Source organism: Colossoma macropomum, unplaced genomic scaffold (assembly GCF_904425465.1).
Source record: "Colossoma macropomum unplaced genomic scaffold, Colossoma_macropomum, whole genome shotgun sequence".
In the NCBI taxonomy this organism is placed as follows: domain Eukaryota; kingdom Metazoa; phylum Chordata; class Actinopteri; order Characiformes; family Serrasalmidae; genus Colossoma; species Colossoma macropomum.
This window is the reverse complement of record NW_023494977.1, coordinates 150,973-175,694: the sequence shown is the minus strand read 5'-3', so window position 1 is coordinate 175,694 and position 24,722 is coordinate 150,973. Positions and strand designations below refer to the sequence as shown.

At 39.2% G+C, this 24,722-nt stretch overlaps 2 protein-coding genes and 1 pseudogene across 2 annotated transcripts; all 3 read left to right on the top strand.

Moving 5' to 3' along the window:
• Positions 1–541: 541 nt before the first annotated feature.
• On the top strand, positions 542–12,851 carry LOC118800637 (annotated as a pseudogene).
• Positions 12,852–18,403: 5,552 nt separating this feature from the next.
• On the top strand, positions 18,404–20,502 carry LOC118800636 (scavenger receptor cysteine-rich type 1 protein M130-like). The gene is made up of 4 exons (XM_036560895.1): positions 18,404–18,506; positions 18,653–18,741; positions 19,828–20,142; positions 20,231–20,502. Exons 2-4 carry the CDS (start codon positions 18,684–18,686, stop codon positions 20,500–20,502), a joined length of 645 nt encoding a protein of 214 aa, XP_036416788.1. The 5' UTR covers positions 18,404–18,506; positions 18,653–18,683.
• Positions 20,503–21,425: 923 nt separating this feature from the next.
• LOC118800640 (scavenger receptor cysteine-rich type 1 protein M130-like) lies at positions 21,426–23,073 on the top strand. The gene is made up of 3 exons (XM_036560899.1): positions 21,426–22,177; positions 22,364–22,435; positions 22,660–23,073. Exons 1-3 carry the CDS (start codon positions 21,961–21,963, stop codon positions 23,016–23,018), a joined length of 648 nt encoding a protein of 215 aa, XP_036416792.1. The 5' UTR covers positions 21,426–21,960; the 3' UTR covers positions 23,019–23,073.
• The last annotated feature ends 1,649 nt before the right edge of the window (positions 23,074–24,722 follow it).

The following is a 24,722-nucleotide window of genomic DNA, read 5'->3' as shown; positions in this document are numbered from 1 at the left end:
AAACAAGGGCTGTAAATAAAAGTCACTTCTCACTCTTAATGTGTGTCTCACAGTGCTACTGTGTAACAATACCAGGCTAAAAAGTCTCAAACACATTTTGTCCTGCTCAGGCAGCACTTCTTCTCTCACAACAGCTATAATTTGGTAGTTTGAGAGATTATTATTAACTTTAACATTTTAAAACATTCCCATTGTATATTTTTCCTTACATCTCTTAATAAATCAGTGACCAACTAATTTATAAAAACAGATTTATGACAAATAAGTTAGTTATTATTTGATTGATTGATTGATTGATTGATTGACTGACTGATTGATTAAAACACTGCACAGAAAACAGTATACTGTGTCTTGTCAGACCAGAAAACATTATCAAATCTCTCTCTCTCTCTCTCTCTCTCTCTCTCTCTCTCTCTCTATCTATCTCTCTCTCTGTTGTACAGTCAGTGTGAGGTTGGTGAATGGTGGCAGCCACTGTGCTGGGGGAGTGGAAGTTTCTGATAAAGGACAGTGGGGAACAGTGTGTAGTGATTACTGGGATATGAGTGATGCTGCAGTGGTGTGTAGAGAGCTGGGCTGTGGAGAGGCTGTAGATGCACTGAGTGATGCTCACTTTGGACCAGGATTAGGACCAATCTGGATGGATGATGTAGACTGTAGTGGATCAGAGTCTACACTGGAGGACTGTATTTCAGTAGGATGGGAGGAATCTGACTGTGATCATGATGAAGATGCTGGAGTCATCTGCTCTCGTAAGCTGCTGTCAGTCATTTGATCCATCAATAACAATTCATCTAAATATCATCTTTCTCATTCTTAAATAAGAGTTCCTAATATAGTCTGTACAAAAGGAAAAAACGCATAACATTATAATATTAATAATATTATTTGTTAATGAATTATCATCATTTGTTTTTTGAATGAATGAACCGGCAATATATGAATTTAACTAGTAAAAGCAGTAGACTGGTTAACACTCACAACACAATGCACTTCCTTCACTGTTCATAATGTGATCATCCATTGAGTGAGTGTGTGCATGTTTTATTGTAATTTTTATAAGTTTATAATTTTATAAGTTTTATTATGGCAATTTTGCAAGTAAATATTTGACCTGTTAGATTGTTTTAATTCATTTGTTAAACATCAACATAATCAATGCTTGGGTCCCTAAGGTGGGGTGGGATGGGTAATTCCATCTGGTAACAAAATACCATCAGTTTTATCCTTAACACTCACCATTGTCACCTTTTCATTTTTCTCCAAAGTGTCAAATGTATATAAATCTATTATGTTTTCTATGCTGTGCACACTCTTAATGTAATTCATACACACAGTTCACAGAAAGTCTAGACTTGCTGAAGGTCCTCATCCCTGCTCTGGGAGAGTGGAGGTGCTTCATGGAGAGACCTGGTACACAGTGTGTGATGCTGACTTTGACCAGCAGGATGCAGAGGTTGTGTGTCGAGAGCTGGGTTGTGGGCTTCCTGTGGAGGTGCTGGGAGCAGCTTCTTTTGGCAGAGGGGAGGGTCAGGTGTGGTCAGAGGAGCTTCAGTGTAGAGGCAACGAATCTGACATTACTCTCTGTCCAGTATCATCTTCAATTAATCACAAATGCACTCATGACAGTGATGTTGGACTGATGTGCTCTGGTAAAGAATGAATATTTAAGCTTGCCTTAAAAGAAAACTTTCTGTTAATTTTAACACATTATAATGTTTGTGACATTATATGAGCAATTAATTTTCTCTTATTCCTGCTGATTCATGTAAAGTAATGTTCATTTAGGTTTCATGCAAGCTTGGCTTGTGAATGGCTCTGACTCCTGTTCTGATCGAGTGGAGCTCCAGTACCTCAATGAGTGGGGCACAGTGTGTGATGTAAGCTGGGATATGAGAGCTGCCAGTGTCCTCTGTGGTCAACTGAAGTGTGGGAGTGCTGTGGCTGTGTTGTGGTCAGACTGGTTTGGGGAGGGGAGTGGCCGGATCTGGGCTGATGTGTTTGATTGTCAGGGGAACGAAACACACCTGTCAAAATGTCCTATTTCATCATGGAGTCGATCTGCATGCTCTCATAAACAGGATGCTGGTGTCATCTGCAGTGGTGAGTGGCGGTCAAAGTCTTTCACGGAAACTACATAAAATTCTGTTTTTTTAGGTCTGTTGCATCTTGAATCTAAAAAAAAAATCTGTGCTTTATTGCATAAATTCTCTTCAGGTTCCTCTCTGGCGTTTCATGAGGGGCAAGTGCGGTTGTCTGGAGGGATGGAGTGTGAGGGGGAGGTGGAGCTGTACTTCAGGCAGGACTGGTGGAGAGTTCTGCTGGACTCCTGGAGTGAGTCTGAGGCCTCTGTGGTCTGCAGACAGCTGGGCTGTGGCTCTGTGTTCAGCTTCTCCAGCTCCTCTACATCCAGTCCTGAACACAGAAACGTGTGTGATGGGACTTAGTTGTTCTGGGAGTGAAGTTCATCTGGGGAACAGCAGCAGCGCACAAGCAGTCAACTGCAGCTCCAGAGAACAGCTCTCAATCACCTGCTCTGGTAGGAATTACAGCAGTTAAATAATAAAAGTTGCTGAGAATCTTCCAATAAACATTCTCCCCAAAAGTATATTGTAATCTTAACTCTTCATTTCAAAGTGAGGACATTAATTTTCTTTGTTACGCAGAGGATCAATGAGTAATACATTGCTCTCAACCTAAAACAGCTGTGATGTTTAATGAATAATTTTAGGATGAATTGCTGTGTCTTTATAAGTGTGTGTGTGTGTGTGTGTGTGTGTGTGTGTGTGTGTGTGTGTGTGTAGGTAAGTTTAATTCAGCTCACAGCTCCATCAGGCTGGTTGGTTCTGGGGGAGACTGTGCAGGAAGGCTGGAGGTTTTCCACCGTGGCTCATGGGGGACAGTGAGTGATGACTTGTGGGACATTAAAGATGCACAGGTGGTCTGCAGACAGCTGCAGTGTGGAGTGGCCCTCAGTGCTCTGGTACCAGCCCAGTTTGCACTTGGAACTGGACCCATTTGGCTGAATGAGGTGGAGTGTGAGGGGAACGAGATGTTCCTGTGGAACTGCAGATTTCAGCTGTGTGGAGAGGATGAATGTGGGCACAAGGACGACATAGGAGTCGTGTGCTCAGGTAAAATAATCCTTAGAAAGTTAAGGTTTGTACAAGTAAGCAATGTTTATTTTAAATGTTCATAGGATACCAGATACTGAATGAATGAAAAAAAAATACAGTAAAGATTTCACTCAGTAAAAGTCATCTTTATTTCACCCACCAGAGTTTAAAGAGATCAGACTCACTGAGGGCTGTGAGGGGAATCTGGAAGTGTTCTACAATGGAACCTGGGGTAATGTGTGTGTAAATGGAATAGAGGAAGAAACGATAAATTTAATCTGCCAGAAGCTGAACTGTGGAAGATCTGGTAGAGAGAGACCTGCCAGAGCAAGAGTGGAATCAGCTCCTAACTGGCTGGATAATTTGAAATGTAGGAGACACGACTCCACTCTGTGGCACTGTCCATCTTCACCCTGGAGAATGAAGTGAAGTGGCTCACATTACCTGCTCAGGTAGACAGCTTGGGGTGGTTTTATATGTTGTTCTCTGCATGTTAGCAGTAAATGTCCTGAAGAATTAGAAATAAAACAGGCTCTAATATCTAAATATGCTAAATGGACAAAAGTACTGGGACACCAATACGTATTACACCCACAGGAGCTTTTATGACGTGCAATTTTAAATCCATAGGTATTAATATGGAGTTGGTCCCCCTTTGCAACAACTTCCACTCTTCTGGGAAACTTTCTACAATATTTTAGAGTGTGTCTGTGGGAATTTTGCCCATTCATCCAGAAGAGCATTTGTGAGGTCAGACACTAATGTTGGACGAGAGGACCTGGCTCACAATCTCCGTTCTAGTTCATCCCAAAAGTGTTCAGTGGGTTTGAGATCAGGGCTCTGTGTGGGCCAGTCAAGTTCTTCCACACTAAATTCATCCAGCCATGCCGTTATGAACCTTTTTTGTGGACTAGAGCACAGTCATGCTGGAACAGAAAAGGGCCTTCCCCAACTGTTACCACAAAGTTATAAGCATACAATTGTCCAACATATCTTGGTATGCTGAGTCATTAAGATTTCCCTTCACTGGACCTAAGGAGTCTAGGCCAACCCCTGAAAAACAACCCCACAGCATTATCCCTTCTTGACTTTACACTTGGCACAATGCGGTCAGGCAGGTAACGGTTCTCCCAAACTTGGACTTGTACATCAGACTGCCAAATAGAGCAGTGTGATTCTTCTACAGAATGTGCTTTTACTGACCAGAGTCCAGTGGCAGTGTGCTTTACACCACTACACCACAGTCGCTTCAGCACTCACTGGCCCCACTCTGTGAGTTTGCGTGGTCTACTGCTTTGTGGCTGAGCTGTTGTTGCTCCAAGATGCTTCCATTTCACAATAACAGAACTTACAGTTTACAGGTGCAGGGCAGAAATTTCACAAACTGACTTGTGGCAGTGGTGGCAGCCTATGACAGTGCTATGTTTTAAAGCACTGAGCTCATGAGTATGACCCATTCTACTGCCAGTGTTTGTCTATCAAAACTGCAAGGCTATGTGCTTAATTTAATCCACCTATTAGCAATGGGTGCTGGGGGTGGGGGTGACTGAAACGCCGGAACTCAATATTTAGGAAGTGCGTCCCAATACTTTTGTCTACATAGTGTATCCATGTCTATACTTTTGAGGGTCAAACAGAATAGCAACAAACTACAAGTGTAAAGCTCAGTTATTACTGGATTAATCAATAATTATCTTTTAATATTTAAAGAAGAGGAAAATCGTGAATCACAAAGCCATCTGAAATGCTCTTCATCCTCCCGTCACAGACAGTGCTCAAGTAAGGACTACTGCAAACGGATCTTGTGAATATTTGTTTTTGGTATATGTTATTTGGATTAATCACAAGTGTTGCATTAAGTAACTGTTAAGTAGTTCAACGACTGATTCGTCATCATCTCCTCATGTGTGATGTGTGTGATGTAGATCACCTGCCCCTCAGGCTGAAGGGAGGAAAAGGAAGCTGCTCTGGGAGGCTGGAGGTGTTTAATAACGCTGAGTGGGGGTCTGTCTGTGATTATCAGTGGGACATCAGGGATGCTCAGGTGGTCTGTAGACAGCTGGGCTGTGGGCCGGCACTGAGTGCTGATGGGAGTGCTGTCTTTGGTGCTGGTGAAGGGCCTATCTGGCTGAACAGAGTGAAGTGTAGAGGGAATGAGATTCACCTGTGGGACTGTCCTCATTCCCTGAAGAACCACACTGACTGCTCCCACAGGCAGGACGCTGGAGTCACCTGTGCAGGTCAGAGGAGTCTGCTGGATTCGGAGTTTCTGAATTCACACATTAAAACACTATTTATACTGTAAAGTACAATAATATTGTAGTGTTATTTATCTGCAGGGTGACTAAAATCATTTTTGTTAATGTTGTGTAATATTATTTTGTCATAATCCGTTTTTTAAATTTAAGAAGTCAGAATTGTCAGATAACACTTTTAGCTTTAGTGAATACATATTTGTATTTTGTGTGTTGTTGGCTTTTAGTCTTTGTGTTTTGTTTCTGTATTTACAGTGATATCCAAAGCTACTACTACTGTACCCACAAGAAAACTCATCCCCTCCACAGCTACAGGTGCTAAGTTTGTTTCTTGGGTGTTTTTTTCGAATTGTTTCTGAATAGATTGTTCAGTGCTCTACACAGTTTCTATTCTGTATTTTTATTTGCAGTTGGTCAGACAGTGAACAGAACAAGCACTCTTTCACAAACGCTTTCGCCAGCTGTACCGTCCATCTATCCAGTGTCTCTCCTGGTTCTGGGAGCGGTGCTCTTCCTGGCCTTAGTGCTTCAGGTTGTGCTGTTTTACCAGAACAGAGTGCTCAGGAGAGGTAGAGAGATTCAGAGATCATCTACAATCCACTTTCTGTACATTCTCTAAACATCATTAGTCCTTCAATCTGTCATCAGTCTTCTCTTCGACTGAACTGGCTCAATGTTTCTCTCTGTCTCCCTCACAGTGCTCTCTAAGAGGAGGCGTAAGACCCTGACTGAGGCAGTCTATGAGGAGATCGACCGCAGATACATCACTAAAAGAAATGACTTGACTCAAAGAGGTAAGTGCAGAACTGGAAAGTAGTAATTTACACTTCCTCTTGTTACAGTACTTAAGTACAGTTTTCCCTCTAACTGTACTTTTTTTAAAAAGAATTCAATCATAGCACTTTTATTTAATTAATTTCTAGTAAAGTGCTTTTACTTTGCTAATATAAGTACTTTTAATTTTACCATTTGACCAGACATTTCCATTTGTTTTAAAACACACCTCCTGACACCTGCTGAGGTCTTCGCTTTGAATAACCCAACTACTGCCTGAGGAAAAAGACATTTGCTGACTGCTTGCAGGTCTTAACTAAACAAGTGTTTACAAGTGTCTTTTTTCTTTGTTATCTTATAATAAATGGCAACTGTTTATTAAGCTGTTTATTAAGCTGAGCCTGTGAGCTAGCTACTTTAGTTAACATAGCTGTCAACTTGTGCTGTTTCCACATAGAAAATACGGTTTTGTCCCAGTTTTGCTGGTATATGTGGATGTCATGCTGTTATTCGGAAATCTTGTCCAATAGAGTTTTTCCATAATTCTGTGGCACTCTGATGTTTTTTGTTTGTTTGTTATCTTATCAGACTGTGACTCCTAGAGTTAGTTAATTTGTCATAAAAATAATGCATGCTTAGTTGCCCAGTAGTCATAACAATATTTATTGTTCTTGAATAATGATTTAACAGATTACCAATTTAGAGTGTTGAATCATTTTTTTTAATATTTCTTTCTCAGTGTATTAATAATAATAAATCAGTTAAATGAGAGTTTAGTGTATATTAGATGAAATGTGCAGTTAGAGTAGATCTACATGTAGTGTAGTGTGTTAATTCTGCTGATAAGCATCTATTAGGCAGCTGAAGTTAAACTGTGCGATTCCTGTAACACCCCCCCTTTTTTTTTCACTGTGTGAGAGAGATGAGGGGAGGATGGATTTGTGTGTGTGTGTGTGTGTGTGTGTGTGTGTGTGTGTGTAAAACACAGAGTGAAAGTGGAAGAGTGTGTGTGTGACCGAGTGAGTAATCGAGAGACAGTGCCTGAATGAGAGGGCAAGTGAATGACAGATGTATGACTGAGTTAGCGACTGAGTGTGTCAGGGACCAAGTTAGTAACCAAATGTCTGAGTGAATGCCGAGTAGGTGACCAAGTAATCAAATTAGTGACGGAGTACGTGACTGTAGCACAGCGTGTGCTACCCCGGGAGAAGCAATGACACTAGATGCAGGAGTGAACCAGCATTTTCTTTAATTTTCACACAAAACAAACAAAAACCATACAAAACCAAAACTCAAATCTGGCCACTTCTCAGTGGCTTTTGGCTAGAATTTTCAGTTCTTTTCCTCTCTCACATGTGAGCTCCTTAGCTCGCCAGTTCTTATTGCTTACAGCAAGCTCCTCACATGCAAGCTCGTCAGCTCACCTGTTCTTACTGCTGCTGCTCTTCCCTTTTCTCCCTGAGTGAATCACTGAGTAGGTAACTAAGTGACCAGGTGATTGAACAATCAAGGGAGTGTCCTCGTATCCAATTGAGTGACTGAGTAGGTGACCAAGTGATTGAGTGAATGGGTGACCAAGTCAGTGACCAGATGTCAGAGTGTGTGACTGAGTGAGTGACTAAGTGACCAGTTAAGAGAAAAGGAATAGGTGACTGGGTGACAGAGAGAGAGTAACCAAAAAGTTGGTGACCAATTGACTAATGAGTGACCAAATAGGTGACCAAGAGATTGACTGAGTGACCAAGTAAGTGACCAAGTGACCAAGTGAATGACTGAGTAGGTGACCAAGTGAGTGAGTGGGTGAGTGAGTGACAGAGTAGGTGAACAAATGACAGAGTAAGGGAGGGACCAAGTGTGTGGCCGAGTGATCAACTGTCCAAGTGTGTGACCAAGCAGATGACCAAGTGACTGAATAAGTGACCTAAACACAGTGTGACTGACTAAATGACCAAGTGGCCAAAGGGTCCAGGTGAGTGACTGAGTAGGTGACTAAATGACTACGTAGTTGACCAGTTGACCCAGTGAATGATCTAGAGACAGATTGACTGAGTGACCAAGACGCCAAATGTCAGAATGAGTGACCAAATGACCAAGTGGGCAACTAAGTCACCGAGTTAGCCAGTGATGGAGTATAGGAGTGACCAAGTGTACGAATAAATGACTGTGTAACTGATTGAGTGAATGGCAGAATGAATGACCGGTGAGTGAGTGAAAAAGTGACAAATTGAGTAAGAAACAGAGTTAATGAGTGAATAAGTGAATGACCAAAAGAGTAACCAATTGGCCAAGAGAGTGAGTAACCTATTGAAGGGCTGGGTAAGTAAGTGACCAAGTGAGTTAGTGACCGAGTAAATCAGTGGTTGTCCAAATGATTGAATGAGTATGTAAGTGAGTGACAAAGTGATCGCGTGAGTGACCTAGGGAATGACTGCGTAGGTCACCAAGTGACCGAATGAGTGAATGAATAGATGACCTAGTGACCAAGTAGCTGATCAAGTGACCGAGTAGGTGAACACATGACTATTTGAGTGAGTGACCAAGTAAGTGATCAGGTGACGAAGCGTCCAAGTGAGTAACTGAGTAGGTGACCAAGTGACTGAATGACCTAGAGACAGTGTGATTGACTGAATGACCATGTGGCCGAGTGTCCAAACAAGTGACTAAGTAAGTGACCAAGTGACCGAGTAGGTGACCAGTAGGGACTGACGCAGAGACAGAGTGAGTGACTGAGTGACCAAGTGACAGAATGAGTATCTGAAAGATTGCCAAGTGAGTATCCCAGTAGGTGACCAAATGGCAGAGTTTGTGAGATACCAAATGAGTGACTGAGAGGAGGACCAGAACATGTGTATGTGTTAAACTCCACTCCACTGAGAAATATTAACTATTTAGAAATAAAAGAATTTCTTCAGGCAGTTTTCATTTATTCCAAGAACACTTAAGATTAGAGCAAATTCAATAACTGAAACTTGGCACTGAAGGTGGGTAGTAACTAATTATATTTAGTAAGTCACATTTACTCAAATGAAATGTTGTAGATTTGAACTTTCCTGAGTATTTTCAAATAAAAATTCATTTTACTTCTGCTCACAATATATTAGTAAAGAAATCTACCGTTTACTTTAACTTTTACAATGTTATGTTTTACTATTTAACTTTTAGTTACTAATTAATTTTCATGTGTTTAATTTAATTATGTTCTTTTGGAGGACAGCATCTATGCTGCTGATTGGTCAGTCCTCCGACTATTGAGGGCTGTTTTAAGACCAAAAAGATGCCAAGAAGAGAACAAAAGAGCCTAACAAACTACAGTGCCTAAGCTGATAGATGCTGAATGTAATAAGACATTTCACTGCAGCTCTTTTACATCTATCTATTATTTCAGTGCTATTATTTAATGCTCTCACAGCAAGAAGGGCCTGGGTTTGATTCCCGGCCGAGTGACCAGGGTCCTTTCTGTATGGAGTTTGCAGGATAAGCGGTTTAGAAAATGTTTGTGTGTTTGTGTGTGTGAGTGTGTGTGTGTGTGTGTGTGTGAGTATGTGTGTGTGTGTATGTGTGTGTGTGTGTGTGTTTGTGTGAGTGAAGTATTGGCTACTCGAGTGAAGCGCCACCTCTGAACAGCACATACACTTAATTCAGTCTCTGTCCGGGTTGTGCTTAATGTGATCTTCTAGAGGCATTTGCAGCTTTTTGTTGTTTTAAATTGAAATTCTTTTCAACTGTGAATCTGATTTATTTCTTTAATTAAAAATTTGAGTCATCTCTAGATCAGAAGTGTTCTCAGAGATGATTTTCTCCATAATCTTAATGGAGTACTGTTGCTTGCAAAAGACTAAAGACTAAAACAGCTATGAATGAACATTTTTTAAAATATATTTTTCTTTTGTTTTTGCAGAAAAGTCTCTGACTGGAGTAAAGAAGGAATACTATGATGATGTCACCAACAGTGGCCTGATAAGTGAGTTCCTTTATTAATTAATCACATGATTTTATCTGAATATTAAAATAGAATGGAAAAATATAATTGCACTGTTTGTAAAGTCAGTCTGCTTTTGTTTGATTTAGGTGAATCAGCAAAGGAGGACACAGCAGAGAGCTATGATGATGTCATCACTGCTGGACAGATCTCTGATAGTGTAGCAGGTGTGTCTCTAATTTGAGGTTTAAGTTTAGAAAGAATTAGAAATTAAGTAGAGATATAAAGTTCAGAACAAATGCTGTAAAAATAGAATAACTAATTATTCAGTAACTGTTATGACTCGTTTATGGAGCTTTACTGCCCCCTTTATCTGTGCAGGGAGATATTTTGGTTACTGAAACATATGTTTTTCATGTCCCCAAAATCTGGACAAATATTCATTTATTCATTTTTAATACATTATATTTCATAAAATAAATTATGTACACAGATGAACCAGAACATTATGATCATTATGGCCTGTTGGTCCTCTGGATATAGATATTTGATTTGCCAAAACAGATGATCTACCAAGGCATGGACTCTACATGACCTCTGAAGGTTCGCTGTGGTGTCTGGCACAAAGACATTAGTAACAGGTCTTCTTGTTCTAGCACATCCTACAGATGCTCGATCAGATTGAGGTCTGGGGAATTAGGAGGCCAGATTATTCTGCTGAAAGAGGCCACTGCCATCAGGGAATACCATTGCTATGAAGGGGTGTACCTGGTCCACAATAATGTTTATATGTCGTGTAAAATTGGCATCCACATGAATCCCTGGACCCAAGGATTCCCAGCAGAACATTGCCCAGAGCATCCCACTGCCTCTACCAGCTTGTCTTCTTCCCAAACTACATCCAGGTGCCATCACTTCCCCATGCACATGTACCTAACCATCTGTGTGATGTAAAAGAAAATGGGACTCATTGGGCCAGGCGACCTTCTTCCATTGCTCGAAGTTCCAACATTTGTGTGCTCAATGTCAACCCTTTTGAAAGTGGACAGAGGTTAGCATGGGCAAGTTGTCAGTTGTCTTGCCATAACATTCTGGTCAAAGTCGCTCATGTCTTGATGCCTGCCCATTTCTCCTGCATTCAACATGTTGACTACAAGAATTGACTGTTCACTTACTGTCTAATATATACCAGACCTTGACATTCAGCACTGTTACTGTTACTCATGTCATCTGTGAGTGGTCATAATGTTTTGGATTACTGAAGTATATACTGTACATTTTATTTTGCAAATAAAAACATCTCAAATGGAGCTCAATCTGGAACTCAAAACTTGATTAATAGCAAAGTAGTCTGATAAAAACCCGTATGATCAGTGATTATCCCTGAAACACCTGACAAATCAAATATCTATATCCTGTAAATATATCTGTGATCTGCTGATCAGAACTCAGCTGTTGTAACAGGTTTGACTTGTAATGTAACAATACTGTAATCTCAAACATGAACACAGTCACTGATGAAACTGTTGCTGATTTAATGACATTTATCTCTACATTTTGACAGAAGACATGACGACAGATAACTATGATGATGCTGTTACCACTGAACCAAACTCCAACATTATGACAAGTAAGTTTTAATTAATGTAGACAAATTATATAAAATTGAAGCTTCAACACAGTTAGCACAACTCAGGTTTGCTTCTAATTGTTATACTTTATATTCCCATATTTGTGTAGTGGACACACCAGAGAACTATGATGATGCAGTTACTGCTGGTTCAAACATTATGACAAGTAAGCTGTTTTTTTCGTAATGTAGCAAATAATATTGAACCAAAGCTTAAACACAGTAAAATGTCTTGTTTCTTATTGTTATAATTTTTTTCCTCAGTTAGGATTAGTGAACATATCAAAGAACTATGATGATGTCATCACTGCTGGACAAAATGCAGGAGGGGTAAAAGGTGAGTGACTAATCTTAAAACAATGCAAACCTCAGCACTCTGCCTCATTAAACACACCTGATTTAGCTAATCAGCTAATTAGCAAGGCCTTCATAACTGAATGTTAATCTAGTGCATCATTTTGGCCCAGGAAGGTCCCCAGTTTGAGATGCCTGTTATACTCAGTAAACATTTTAACAATTTATAAAGTCAGTTAGTTAGATCATTTTTAAAAACACTCTTGGATAAAATTCAGTTTTTTCCCTTTTTTGTTTTTCATTAAAAGAGAATTGTTTTTTAAAGCTTCAGGAAACATGAATGTGTGTTTCTGTTAATTTTGATCTTGAGGAAACACAACATACACATACAAAATATGCCCAATCAATAACTTTCCAGTGTTGGTGTAAATGTGTTGGTCCTAATCTTGAAGGACCAATCAGAATGGAGGCTAATCTAGCAAACATGACCAAACTAGCAAGCTAGCTCATCTGTATAGCTGTCTGTATGAAACACTGACATTCCATAAAAACATTTTTAATATTTTACACTATATTTTACACTACTAAGACATGAATCAGAAATCATAACAGTTTTTGCTTCCATAAAAACAACTTGAGCTGAGCTGCAGCCTGCAGTACTAAACAGGACCTACATACTGCCTATTCATGTTTTTCTACACTGTCAGAATAAAGTGTACTGTAAAATAAAGATATTTATTTGAGATAAATTTACTTATTGTACAGATTATGATGACCTGGAGGAGGAGCCTCAGACAGAGATGAATCATGTGGCTGAGAGACCACAGCCAGTGTCTTTCCTCAGGAAATTACAAGATTATTAGTGCAAGAAATTACATTATTTTAGATCACAGTTCAGAATTTTTTATGAAGCATAAATGAATTTGATGTTGTTAAACATCGCCCAAGTGTATGAAAATAAATTATAATTATGAAAGACAATTTTTAACACTTTCCAACGTTGGTCACCTAGAAGCATTTACTGATACATCTAATTATGTATTCCATCAGAATGATTATGATTTTACTTCAGCAGTTCACAGCCTTTTATTCAGCCAATCTATAGAAATTTTAGAAAGTGTTATATTTTTATTGGCAAAACTTATATCTGCAAGATTTTCCCAAAGATATTTGAATCAGGAGTTTACCCTGGGTTCCCATAAGGCCTCTTTCTATAGCAGTAAACTGTCCCGATCTGGCGGCAAAGTCTTTTATTCTCATTTATTGCTCTGTAAAATTCTTTTTGCAAATGTTAACCTTCAAGATTTTCAAGCTGAAGTGAGTTAACATATATGAGATATGAGAAAATAGAGCGCATTCGTTCATTTTCATATGCATGACTTCTTTCTATAGTGGTTTTAGAATAATGCCAAAATTCAATATATATAAATGTTTGTTATTTGTAACTAAAACAATCAGCTCACACTTAGTTTTGTGTGAAATTAATGCCTTTTTAAACTTGTAGAACATGTTGATTTCTGATCAGCAGGAACCACTGAGAGCTGAGTAGAGAGCTTCTATAATTACAATCATCACAGTCCAAACATGATGCACCAGTACGAAACCTTAAGAACCAGTACAGGTCTTTTAGTAGATAGAATATAAATGATGATCAGTCAGAGTTTTTAGAATGACCTCTATTTATAATCATTGTTGATGAGGTGTGTCAAAAGAAGATTTCTACCAGATTGATTTTTTGACTTGGTAAGCAACAGATTTTTAACATATATAGAAAATCAAAAGAGAGCATTCTAATTTTGAACTATATTGCATGTGTATGTTAAAATACATGAACCAAATCATTCTTCAATGATTACTTGTTTCCTTTTGTTTTAATATCAGAACTTTTAGTCTCTGTGTACTAAAACTTTTCATTTTCCTAGTAAATCACTCAAATTTTCTCTTGGGTAGCTGTGCATAATTTCTGAACTTATCACCCTTTTTACTGCTCATGACTCATTAATAATTAATCATAAGCAATGAATATACATTTCTGAACTCACCCAAGTTATACTGTACAAATCTATCAGCTTTTTGTTTGAATTATTTCCACATATTGCTCCAATTACGTTTGGCTGTTTTGCTAATGGTGAAATCAAAGACTGTCTGTGTGAGGGACAATATTTAAGTCTCCTATAATCATCATTCTATTTCCTAAATCAGTGCAGTTTCTGTGTTTGCCTTGTGTTCAAGTTCAATTCCAGTCAAAAAAGATTTTTGCAACTTTACAAAGACAAATGATCCAAAGCAACAGAAAGCAATTAGATTACATTGCTGTAATATATGAATCATTTGGATTAGGTTACAATGACTTTAGCATTTAGCCAGTAATCAGTAATCTGTAACTGAATACATTTATAAAGTAACCCTACAAACCTAATAAATATGCACAGAGTATAAAGATGGGCTTTTCCGAGGTTTTAGAATGTTATTTATGTATGTTGGCTTATTTTTCCCCATTTGTCATTTTCCTTTTCCTTTAATTCTGTTTTAATCATAAAACAGTTCTTTGAATAAATCAGACAAAGACTATTTGGCATAGTGGATTTTTATTATAAAAGAAATCTTACATCACATTTTAAAGGAGAAATAAGCAACATTTACAACCACAAAATGACACACAATGTAAAAAGATCGTTTGTCATTATCTTTAAGTTTCTTTCATAATGTAGTTTCATCTTAAAGACTACTAATAGGCTTGTATGAACTATTTTATCATAAGAAGCTGTGAGTCCACACACTGGCAATACCATGTTTAAATCATGTGACAACAGGGGCACAAAGTCCCAGTAGAAGAAACAGATTTGCATGCTTATTGATTAAAGCTGCTCAGGCTATGCCTGTCACTTTCCTATAGGTTTTTCAATGCAGTACCTGACAGGTGAGTTGTATGTTGCTGAGTATTGAATGGAAAAAACTGAACATAGAGGGTCAAAACTCTTTACAAGCAGAAGTAAAAGTCTGCAGCAAGAAACATGAGGCTGTGTAAAAATGCAACAAAAAACAACAACAACTATAAAAATGTAGAACTTACATAGGTATAGAATTCCAAGAACATTGGCTACAATTGGCAACTTTGCTTCATAGGGCACAGAAGAAAATCACTTACTGCTCTCTTAACTTCATTTCTAGAAATAATCACTAGTGCTTCAGCTTCTTTTGGAACTTACTTTATTTTACTCCTTCATGAGTAAAATAAACACAATTACTATATTATCTGACTAATGTAAACACTAAAGAAAATATGTTGAATGATTTAAGAGACTGTTAAGGTTTAGGTAAGATACGCAAATGTTAAATTATTACACATTGCCTGGTGACATAATTAAACATGTTGTGGTTCAAGTCAAAACAGACTGAACCAGTTTTGTGTCAAAGAAATATTAGTGTAGAAAATTAGTTTTAAACTGGACATGATGTTGAAGAACCAGTGAGTGAAGTTAAGATAAACCCAAGAGCTCTTTATTTATGAAAGACATCTTGGTGCACACCGCGACCCTATCTGGATTAAGCGGTTAATGATTATGATGATGATCTTGGTGCACAGGTTGGGAAAAGTTACTCAATGTTGTGTGGCTCCCCTGGAGGCTCAAAACAGCAGGACAACTCATTAACCAGCGTCTCTGCAGAGGGAGTGGTGTTTCAGCACTATGAACAACACAGACCACCTTGTAAAGTAGTTCATGGCCACAATAACATAACACTGAATGACCCAGTATATTAACCCCACCCCAAACATGAGGGCACTGAACTGTAGGAGCTCAGCACTGCCGCTGTAGCTGATGTCTCTGCTGCTACTGGGGAAGCTGGATCTGCTGCTGTCATCACTGCTACACTTCACTGCTGACCCCATCTCTCACAGTAGCCTGTTCACTCTGGCTTTCAGTGTCTGCAGTGTACTGAGTCTATTAAGACTGTGATGTCACAAGTTACTCTGTAACTAAGCAATAATTCTAACCACTGATGCTCCATGTATTAATTTAAGCTCCACACCTACATTTACTTTCACAAAGTGAAGAAATAAAAACAATGTTGCTTCACTCATTTATTTGAGTAACCTTGTGTGGGTCCTCTACCCTTAATAAACTGTAGTGGAATGTTCTGGGTTGGTCTTTTGACCTAAGACTCATCTAGTTTGAAGGTCCTTTTTCTTTTCAGGTATAAATTAGAGGTGCACATCCAACAGGATGTAAATTCTAGAAGTTATTATTCTAACACCTGTCATTCACTGAATTTTTTTCCAAGCTCACAACATCTGAGCACCTGAGAGCCTGTAAGAGTGCAGCATATCTAAACTCTGTGTTGTGTGTGGACATCAACCACTTCAACAGCATGAGGTAGTTCAGTCCTATTACCAGAAACAGGTCAGTACTCTAGGAAAGCTAAGATCTTCAGAATGTGTACCAGATGGCTCAGTAAATGACTGCACAACCAAACCACAAAATACGCTCTCAAACAGCCCAGGACCTGTAGGAGCTTTTACTGGCTAAGGAACTCAGTATACAATAACATATATATATATATATATATATATATATATATATATATATATATATATATATATAAAACGTGGGCATGCTTACATTTTTTATATTAAAATCCAGCTGTAAGACTGAATTAAATGAAATTGTTTAGTATTTGTCACATGTGCATTTGGAATATTTTCATGGCTATGAATACACAACAGTTATGTTTATGAACAATATGAATGTATCCACATAAAACATGTGCAGTACAGTGTGGTGTTTTTATAAAACGTGGATTTGCTAACTCTCTGCATGTCATTGTGTTTTCTCTACCACAAACTCCAGCACTGTGAGAGTCAGAGTGACTCAGAGCCACCAGCAGAATCCATGGCATGCACAATCAGACTGACTCTCACTGGAGGTTAAGAGAATATTACACTGATCTGGAAGGTCAGATTGAGTTATAATGGGATGAACTGTGTAGGTCAGATGTGTAAAGACTTGCATTTATATTCATGAGTTGAATCAGGATGAATGTAATTTGATGCACCTCATTTCTGATGATGTGAAACTCTTACTGGGTGCTTAGGGCTCTCAGATCAGCTGCAGCTGCTCTAATTCAGCAGCACAGAGTTCAAGCTCCTGCAGGACCCTGGACAGCGTCCAGAACAGCGCTTATGTGGAGCGGGAGAAGCTGGTCACACTCTCACCCTCACACACACCTAACCAGCTCTACCACACACCCTCTCACCCACACTTATGTTCTCTGCCAGATCTTCCTAACATGAACACATCAGGTCAACACTTAGGTGGCTGGAGGATGAGTCATTTCAGCAGGTGCTTGGATTTCATTCTTGGCTGATGTGTATGGATGCTACTCTCAATAGCCCATAATCATCAAAGTTCTCAGAGTATGAATACTGATCTGGGATCAGTTCATGCCGTTTACAATGCTCTCTATAAGACTATATAGACTGATGAGAGCTGCTTTGGATCGGTATTTTTACTCTGAGATACCCGATAAATACAGGGCAATGTGAATTTGTTGACAAAGTCAATTTACTCTGGAAAAGCAGGAGTCTGTTTAGACTGAATAGGCTTCACACCTAAGATTGTGAATACATGCAGCTAATAATCTCTCACCCACTATTAGCTTTTCCCAGCAGCAGAGCTGGACAGGGCAGACGCAGGAGAATGACACAGAGGCAGGAGACTGAGTGGCCAATTAGATAAGACTCAGAGACATGCCTCTTGTTGTCTGTTTAAAATGTAATAAGCCTAGAAATGAAGAAAATCTTAAAAACAGCATAAGGTTCAAAGAGATAAAAGTAGCACGTTCTTGTGTTATATTTGTCACCTAATCCAGAGCTTTGCTATGAACAGAGAGACTAAAATCAAGTCAAACTAATGTCAGGTTTTTCCCTCAAAGCTAACATTGATGTTTTCACTTCAGTTAATCGACAGGCTAGTAGCTTACTTTTCTTTTCTTGCCATTCAGGCACATGTAATCTGCCTTTTTAAAGATTATACATGTGGACGGTGTGAATAGACATTCACATGACAATGGCTGTTTAGCTGACACTCTTTAGTGAAGGTTTATGTGCTGTACAGTAACAGCCTGTATAAATTCAGCACCTGACCAATCCTAATTAATTCATTTTCTGCGATTAGTCTCTACTACTGCTGCTCTCCATGCACCAAGTAAAGAAGAGGCAGCTTTGAAAAAATCAATATGAGCACAAATCAGTTAATGATAAATCCCCAAACCAAATAAAACAGACCAGAAAACCAGGGTCGACAGAGCAAATACACAACAAATAGCAACCAAAATAGCCACCAACTCCAAAAAATCAAGAGAGAATAAATAAAAGAGTCCAGAGTTCACTTAACCAGGAGAAACAGCAGAGGAACAAACTGTTCAGAGCTGTAACTGTACACAGTTTTCAAAACCTGATATAGATTGAGACACAGTGTTCTTATACAGTACAGACTGAATCGGCAAACCAGCTGCAGGTGAGGGTGAGAGCAGATCAAGACCACTGATAGGTGTTTCAAGATAAAGATGTGATATGTGACTCTCTCTCTCTCTCTCTCTGTCTCTGTCTTGCTCACTCTCACCTTTTCTCTCCCTTTCTGTCTTCTCTTTATACTGCTTAAAGAGTTAAACAGACTGTCTGAGGTCAGAGAGAGATGGACAACTGTGTGGCTCTCATTCTTCTGTCCTCCACAATCACACTCACTACAGCTGGTAAGTGCATTGTCCACTCTTAGTAATTACCTATCTATATAATTTCAAATCTCTCTCTCTCTCTCTCTCTCTCTCTCCCTCTGTTGTACAGTGTGAGGTTGGTGGATGGTGGCAGCAGACATGAAAATAATATTCACAAACCATTTATATCTTACCTTTGATGACTTTATATGTGGATGTAGACAATGGCTTTGATATTTTGACATAGCCATTTTAGTTTTGCAGTATAAGTGCATTATAAGTACCAAATTTGAAGATCAAAGATACAGCAACTTTTTGAAGGCTTTAGAAATGAGTAGAAAATGACATGTTGTACTCTGTCATGGTCTCACTTTTACAGGTCCTTCAGGCACATCTTTCGACCGTAGCTGAAGCTATATATTATGATTACAATGATTGAAATCTGAGGCTATATTACATGTTCAGGAATGAGGTGGAGAGTGTAATATTTATACACTGACAGCACTCACAGAAAATAAATCAATTTCTTTGTCCTAAAACTGGAGCTTAATAAATATTATTTCTCCATTTGATTGGGTAGACCTGTGATCAAACTCAGTAGACCCAGGCCTACCCATGGCTATGCACCTGGTCCCAGCATATGCTATGCCCCAGATATATCTGACTCAAAGTAGTTGAAAATGTTGCGTAGCCTAAATGTAAAAAAAGGAGGAATATACAAAGGGTCACAGTAGCTTCTCCCATTTTGAGGACAATCCTTACACATTTTGTGTGGTCCCGCCTGAAATACATTTTTGTATGCATGTGGCCCATGAACTCCATGTTTAACCCAGTTTGTGTACATAACATACAAGCATAATTTTGCCAACGGGCAAATAGTGTGTTCATTTTTATAAGCCTTGGCAAGTAATGTTATATTATTTCATTACAATCTGTTTGAGTTGTTAGTTCAAATAAAACATTAAACATCTCTCATGCTTTGGATAATCATTTGTTATGTGTGTTGGGGGGGGGGTATGGCAGTGAATGTGCTGTACTAAACAATCTTGCTGTAATAAATAAACACTATCAAGATTGAACCGTTGAAATATCTATACATGTACTATGTTTTTATGCTGCACACAGTTCACAGAGAGGTCAGACTTGCTATTGGTCCTCATCCCTGCTCTGGGAGAGTGGAGGTGCTTCATGGAGGGACCTGGTCCACAGTGTGTGATGCTGACTTTGACCAGCAGGATGCAGAGGTTACGTGTCGAGAGCTGGGTTGTGGGCTTCCTGTGGAGGTGCTGGGAGCAGCTTCTTTTGGCAGAGGGGAGAGTCAGGTGTGGTCAGAGGAGCTCCAGTGTAGAGGCAACGAATCTGAGATTTCCTTCTGTCCGACATCATCTTCACTCAAACACAACAGCACCCATGACAGTGATGTGGGACTGGTGTGTGCTGGTAACATATGTTACCTCTGACTGTTACACAGCACAAGCAATGATTTGTCGTTATTCATTCTCATTCCATTAATATGACATTAATTCAGGTCACACTCAGGCTCGACTGGTGAACGGCTCTGACTCCTGTTCTGGTCGAGTGGAGCTCCAGTACCTCAGTGAATGGGGCACAGTGTGTGATGTAAGCTGGAATATGAGAGCTGCCAGTGTCCTCTGTGGTCAGCTGAAGTGTGGGAGTGCTGTTGCTGTGTTGGGGTCAGACTGGTTTGGGGAGGGGAGTGGCCAGATCTGGGCTGATGTGTTTGATTGTCAGGGCAGTGAAACACACCTGTCAAAATGTCCCATTTCATCATGGAGTTGAACTGCATGCTTTATGAGCAGGATGCTGGAGTCATCTGTAGTGGTAAGCCAATAAAAACTATAATATCCATTTTAGTATAATGTACATCATGTTAGAAAATGATAATTAATTGCCACATCCAATAGAACCTGTTTTAGGTAAGTGATATTTTTCTTCTTCAAGTTCCTCTCTGGCATTTCATGAGGGGCGAGTGCGGTTGTCTGGAGGGATGGAGTGTGAGGGGGAGGTGGAGCTGTACTTCAGGCACGACTGGAGGAGAGTTCTGCTGGACTCCTGGAGTGAGTCGGAGGCCTCTGTGGTCTGCAGACAGCTGGGCTGTGGCTCTGTGTTCAACTTCTCCAGCTCCACTTCATCCAGTCCTGAACACAGACACATGTGTGTGACAGGTTTCAATTGTACTGGGAGTGAAGCTCATCTGGGGAACTGCAGCAGCGCACAAGCAGTCAACTGCAGCTCCAGAGAACAGCTCTCAATCTCAATCTGCTCTGGTAAGTGTTACAGTTCTGCAGTTCTGAATTCTATATGTGGTCAACAAAAGTATTATCAATAGTCAACACTAAGTTGACATAATACAGTTGCTCAAATCCAAAATATACTGCTCTTGTGAGAGATGAATGATTACCGCAGACAATAAATAGATAGATTACATAGTGGAGCAAATACAAATAATGGACGGACTTTAATGGTGAATTCTTGTGTGTGTGTGTGTGTATGTGTGTGTGTGTGTGTGTGTGTGTGTGTGTGTGTGTGTGTGTTTAGGTAAGCTTAATTCAGCTCACAGCTCCATCAGGCTGGTTGGTTCTGGGGGAGACTGTGCAGGAAGGCTGGAGGTTTTCCACAGCGGTTCACGGGGGACAGTGAGTGATGACTTGTGGGATATTGAGGATGCGCAGGTGGTGTGCAGACAGCTGCAGTGCTCCGGTACCAGCCCGGTTTGGACCTGGAACTGGACCCATCTGGCTGAATGAGGTGGAGTGTGAGGGGAACGAGACGTCCCTGTGGAACTGCAGATTTCAGCTGTGTGGAGAGGATGAATGTGGACACAAGGATGATGTAGGAGTCGTGTGTTCAAGTAAAGAGTGTGTGGTCCCATACTGAGGTCCCATAAATCAAAAGGATATAAGTCTACAAAGTCAAAAGATTTTGAGATATATCAATAAGTGTAATTTTATGCTACACAGTTTTACTGTGATTCAAAAATACACACGTCACAGAAAGACATACTGATGATCCTCAATTCTTAATTACAGATTGTCCAGTGTTTTTGAGAAACTGATTCATATTGCATAGTAACCCGAATTAACAATTCATAAAGCATTCAGCAAAAATAATAAATAAATTGTCAGTGTCCGTCATCTTTTTCCCACCAGAGTTTAAAGAGATCAGACTCACTAGGGCTGTGAGGGGAATCTGGAAGTGTTCTACAATGGAACCTGGGGTAATGTGTGTGTAAATGGGATGGGTGAAGAAACAATAAGTCTCGTCTGTCAGGAGCTGAATTGTGGAAGATCTGGCACTGAGAGACCTACCAAAGCAAGAGTGGAATCAGCTTCTAACTGGCTGGATAATCTGAAATGTAGGAGACATGACTCCACTCTGTGGCATTGTCCATCTTCACCCTGGAGACAGAACTACTGTGATAACCACAATGAAGTGGCTCACATTACCTGCTCAGGTAGACAGAGTGTGTGTAAATTTGTATAATAACAATAAATCACATGAGGAATAAAACTGGCTTAAACATGTAAGAAATGTACATATTGATATATAAAACATATAATATAGTTTTACATAATATGTTGTCATATAGTCAAAGAACTAAATATTCCATGCTCAGTGAAGTATCTTACTAACCTCACAGAAGGTGAAAATGAACGTGTATTACGAAGCCATCTAAAATGCTCCTCAACTCCCCATTACAGACAGTGCTCAAGTAAGAACTCTCACAAATAACAATATTTCATTAACTAAAGTATTTTGCTACAAATATGTTTTTTCACACAACTATTAATACATTTGTATTTTCCAATTCAAATCAGTTTGTTGTGCGAAGAGTGAAAACTTGTTTGACTTTATAGCTGTATTGTTGTTAGTTCTATGATGATGCTGGTTCATCAGTGTTTCTGTATCTCCTCATGTGTGATGTGTGTTATGTAGATCACCTGCCTCTCAGGCTGAGAGGAGGAAAAGGAAGCTGCTCTGGGAGGCTGGAGGTGTATCATAATAAAATATGGGGCTCCGTCTGTGATGATCTGTGGGACATCGGGGACGCTCAGGTGGTCTGTAGACAGCTGGGCTGTGGGCCGGCGCTGAGTGCTGATGGGAGTGCTGTCTTTGGTGCTGGTGAAGGGCCTATCTGGCTGAACAGAGTGAAGTGTAGAGGGAATGAGATTCACCTGTGGGACTGTCCTCATTCCCTGAAGAACCACACTGACTGCTCCCACAGGCAGGACGCTGGAGTCACATGTGCAGATCAGAGGAGTCTGCTGGATTTTGGGGTTTTTGACTCCATTTAAAATAATTTTATCACAGTGTTAATTAACTGCAAAGCCGTCATCAATTTTAAATTGCTAGTTTTGTTGAATATCAAAAAAAAAAAATCTTTCAGGAGAACGTGAACTTTAATAACTTTTAATGTAAGTGAATGTAATAAGATTTTTTTCTGCATCATTTCGATTATGTAAAAAATGAAAAAAATAAAAAATAAAAAAATATTTTTTGTTAACTAAAAACCTCACTTTTGTGATTTTCTTTTTTGTTTGTTTTGTTTAATATCTGCTTATAATTATGAATGTATTTTTGTTTTACTGGCTGCTTAATTTTTGTTTTGCTTTTTTATATTTCCCAGATATCTGTTCCTTTTACTGCTTCAGAACAGTAACAACCTCCCCTAAACTGTAGAAAACATAAATATTAGCAAACAAATAATGTATAAATCAATAAAAGGTCTAACAGCTGAAATGTATTACATTTTTTGTATGCCTTAAAGAAAATCTGTTTTTCAGTAGATATGAATGAGCATCTAACAGTGGCCATTTTAATTAGATTACATATAATTTCATATTTTTATTCACAATTAAAAATACATTTTCTGTTGATTTATTAAAAGTCAGTAGTGAGTATGTCTCTAAAAGACAAAAAATTATAAAAAAGGAGCTGAAATGCCTGGACTGACATCACACTGAGAAATGGTGCAAATTAATAAAATGTTTTACAACTCCATTTCCAAAAAAGTTAGGATGCCGTGCAAAATGTAAATAAAATAAAATGCAATGAAGTGCAAATCATTTAAATCAGTGTGCAAGGGAAAAACAGTATCAGCTGGCCATGATCTTCAGAACCTCAGGCAGCACTGCATTAAAAGCAGACATGACTCTGTAGTGAAAATAACTTCATGGCCTCAGCGACACTTCCAAAAACCATTGTCTGTGAACACAGCTCATCACTGCATACTCTACCATGCAAAGAAGAAACCATATATAACAGGATACAGAAATGCTGCCGTGTTCTCTGGGCCTGAGTTCATTTAAGATGGAAAGTAGAACAGTCTCCTGTGGTCTGACGAATCAGAATTTGAAATTCTTTTTGCAAATCATGGATGCCACGTCCTCCAGGCTAAAGACCATCTGGCTTGTTATCAGCCAGCATCTGTGATGGTATAGGGGTGCATTAGTGCAAATGGCAGAGGTGACTTGCACATCTCTGAAGGCACCATTAATGCTGAACGATACATATACAGATTTTGGAGTGACATATGCTGCCATCCAGACAGTGTCTCACTCAGTGGTGGACGAAGTACACAAATCATGTACTTGAGTTAAAGTAGAGATAACCAAGGTAAAATATTACTCCACTAAATTTAATTTTTAACTTAACTTTCTTAATTTTTGAATAAAAATGTTTGCATACATTTATTTTACACAATATTTCAGTAAAGCTGTGCTGTTACAGCTGTACAGAACTGATGACAGGCAAAGAAGCAGATGCACAATGTGCATATGACTTGTGTCAAAAATTTAAAGCATTATATTTCAAATATTTGGAAGAACACAGTAGCAGTGTTAGCACATAAGCATTGACTTCAGCCGTAAAGTTCAGAGAAAAAATCCCTTCACAGACATGAGCTCAAATTATAGAAATACTCTGCTACCATCTTGTGCAGTAAATAATAAATTACAGTAATGATTACCCTGTGGAACTGCAGATTTCAGCTGTGTGGA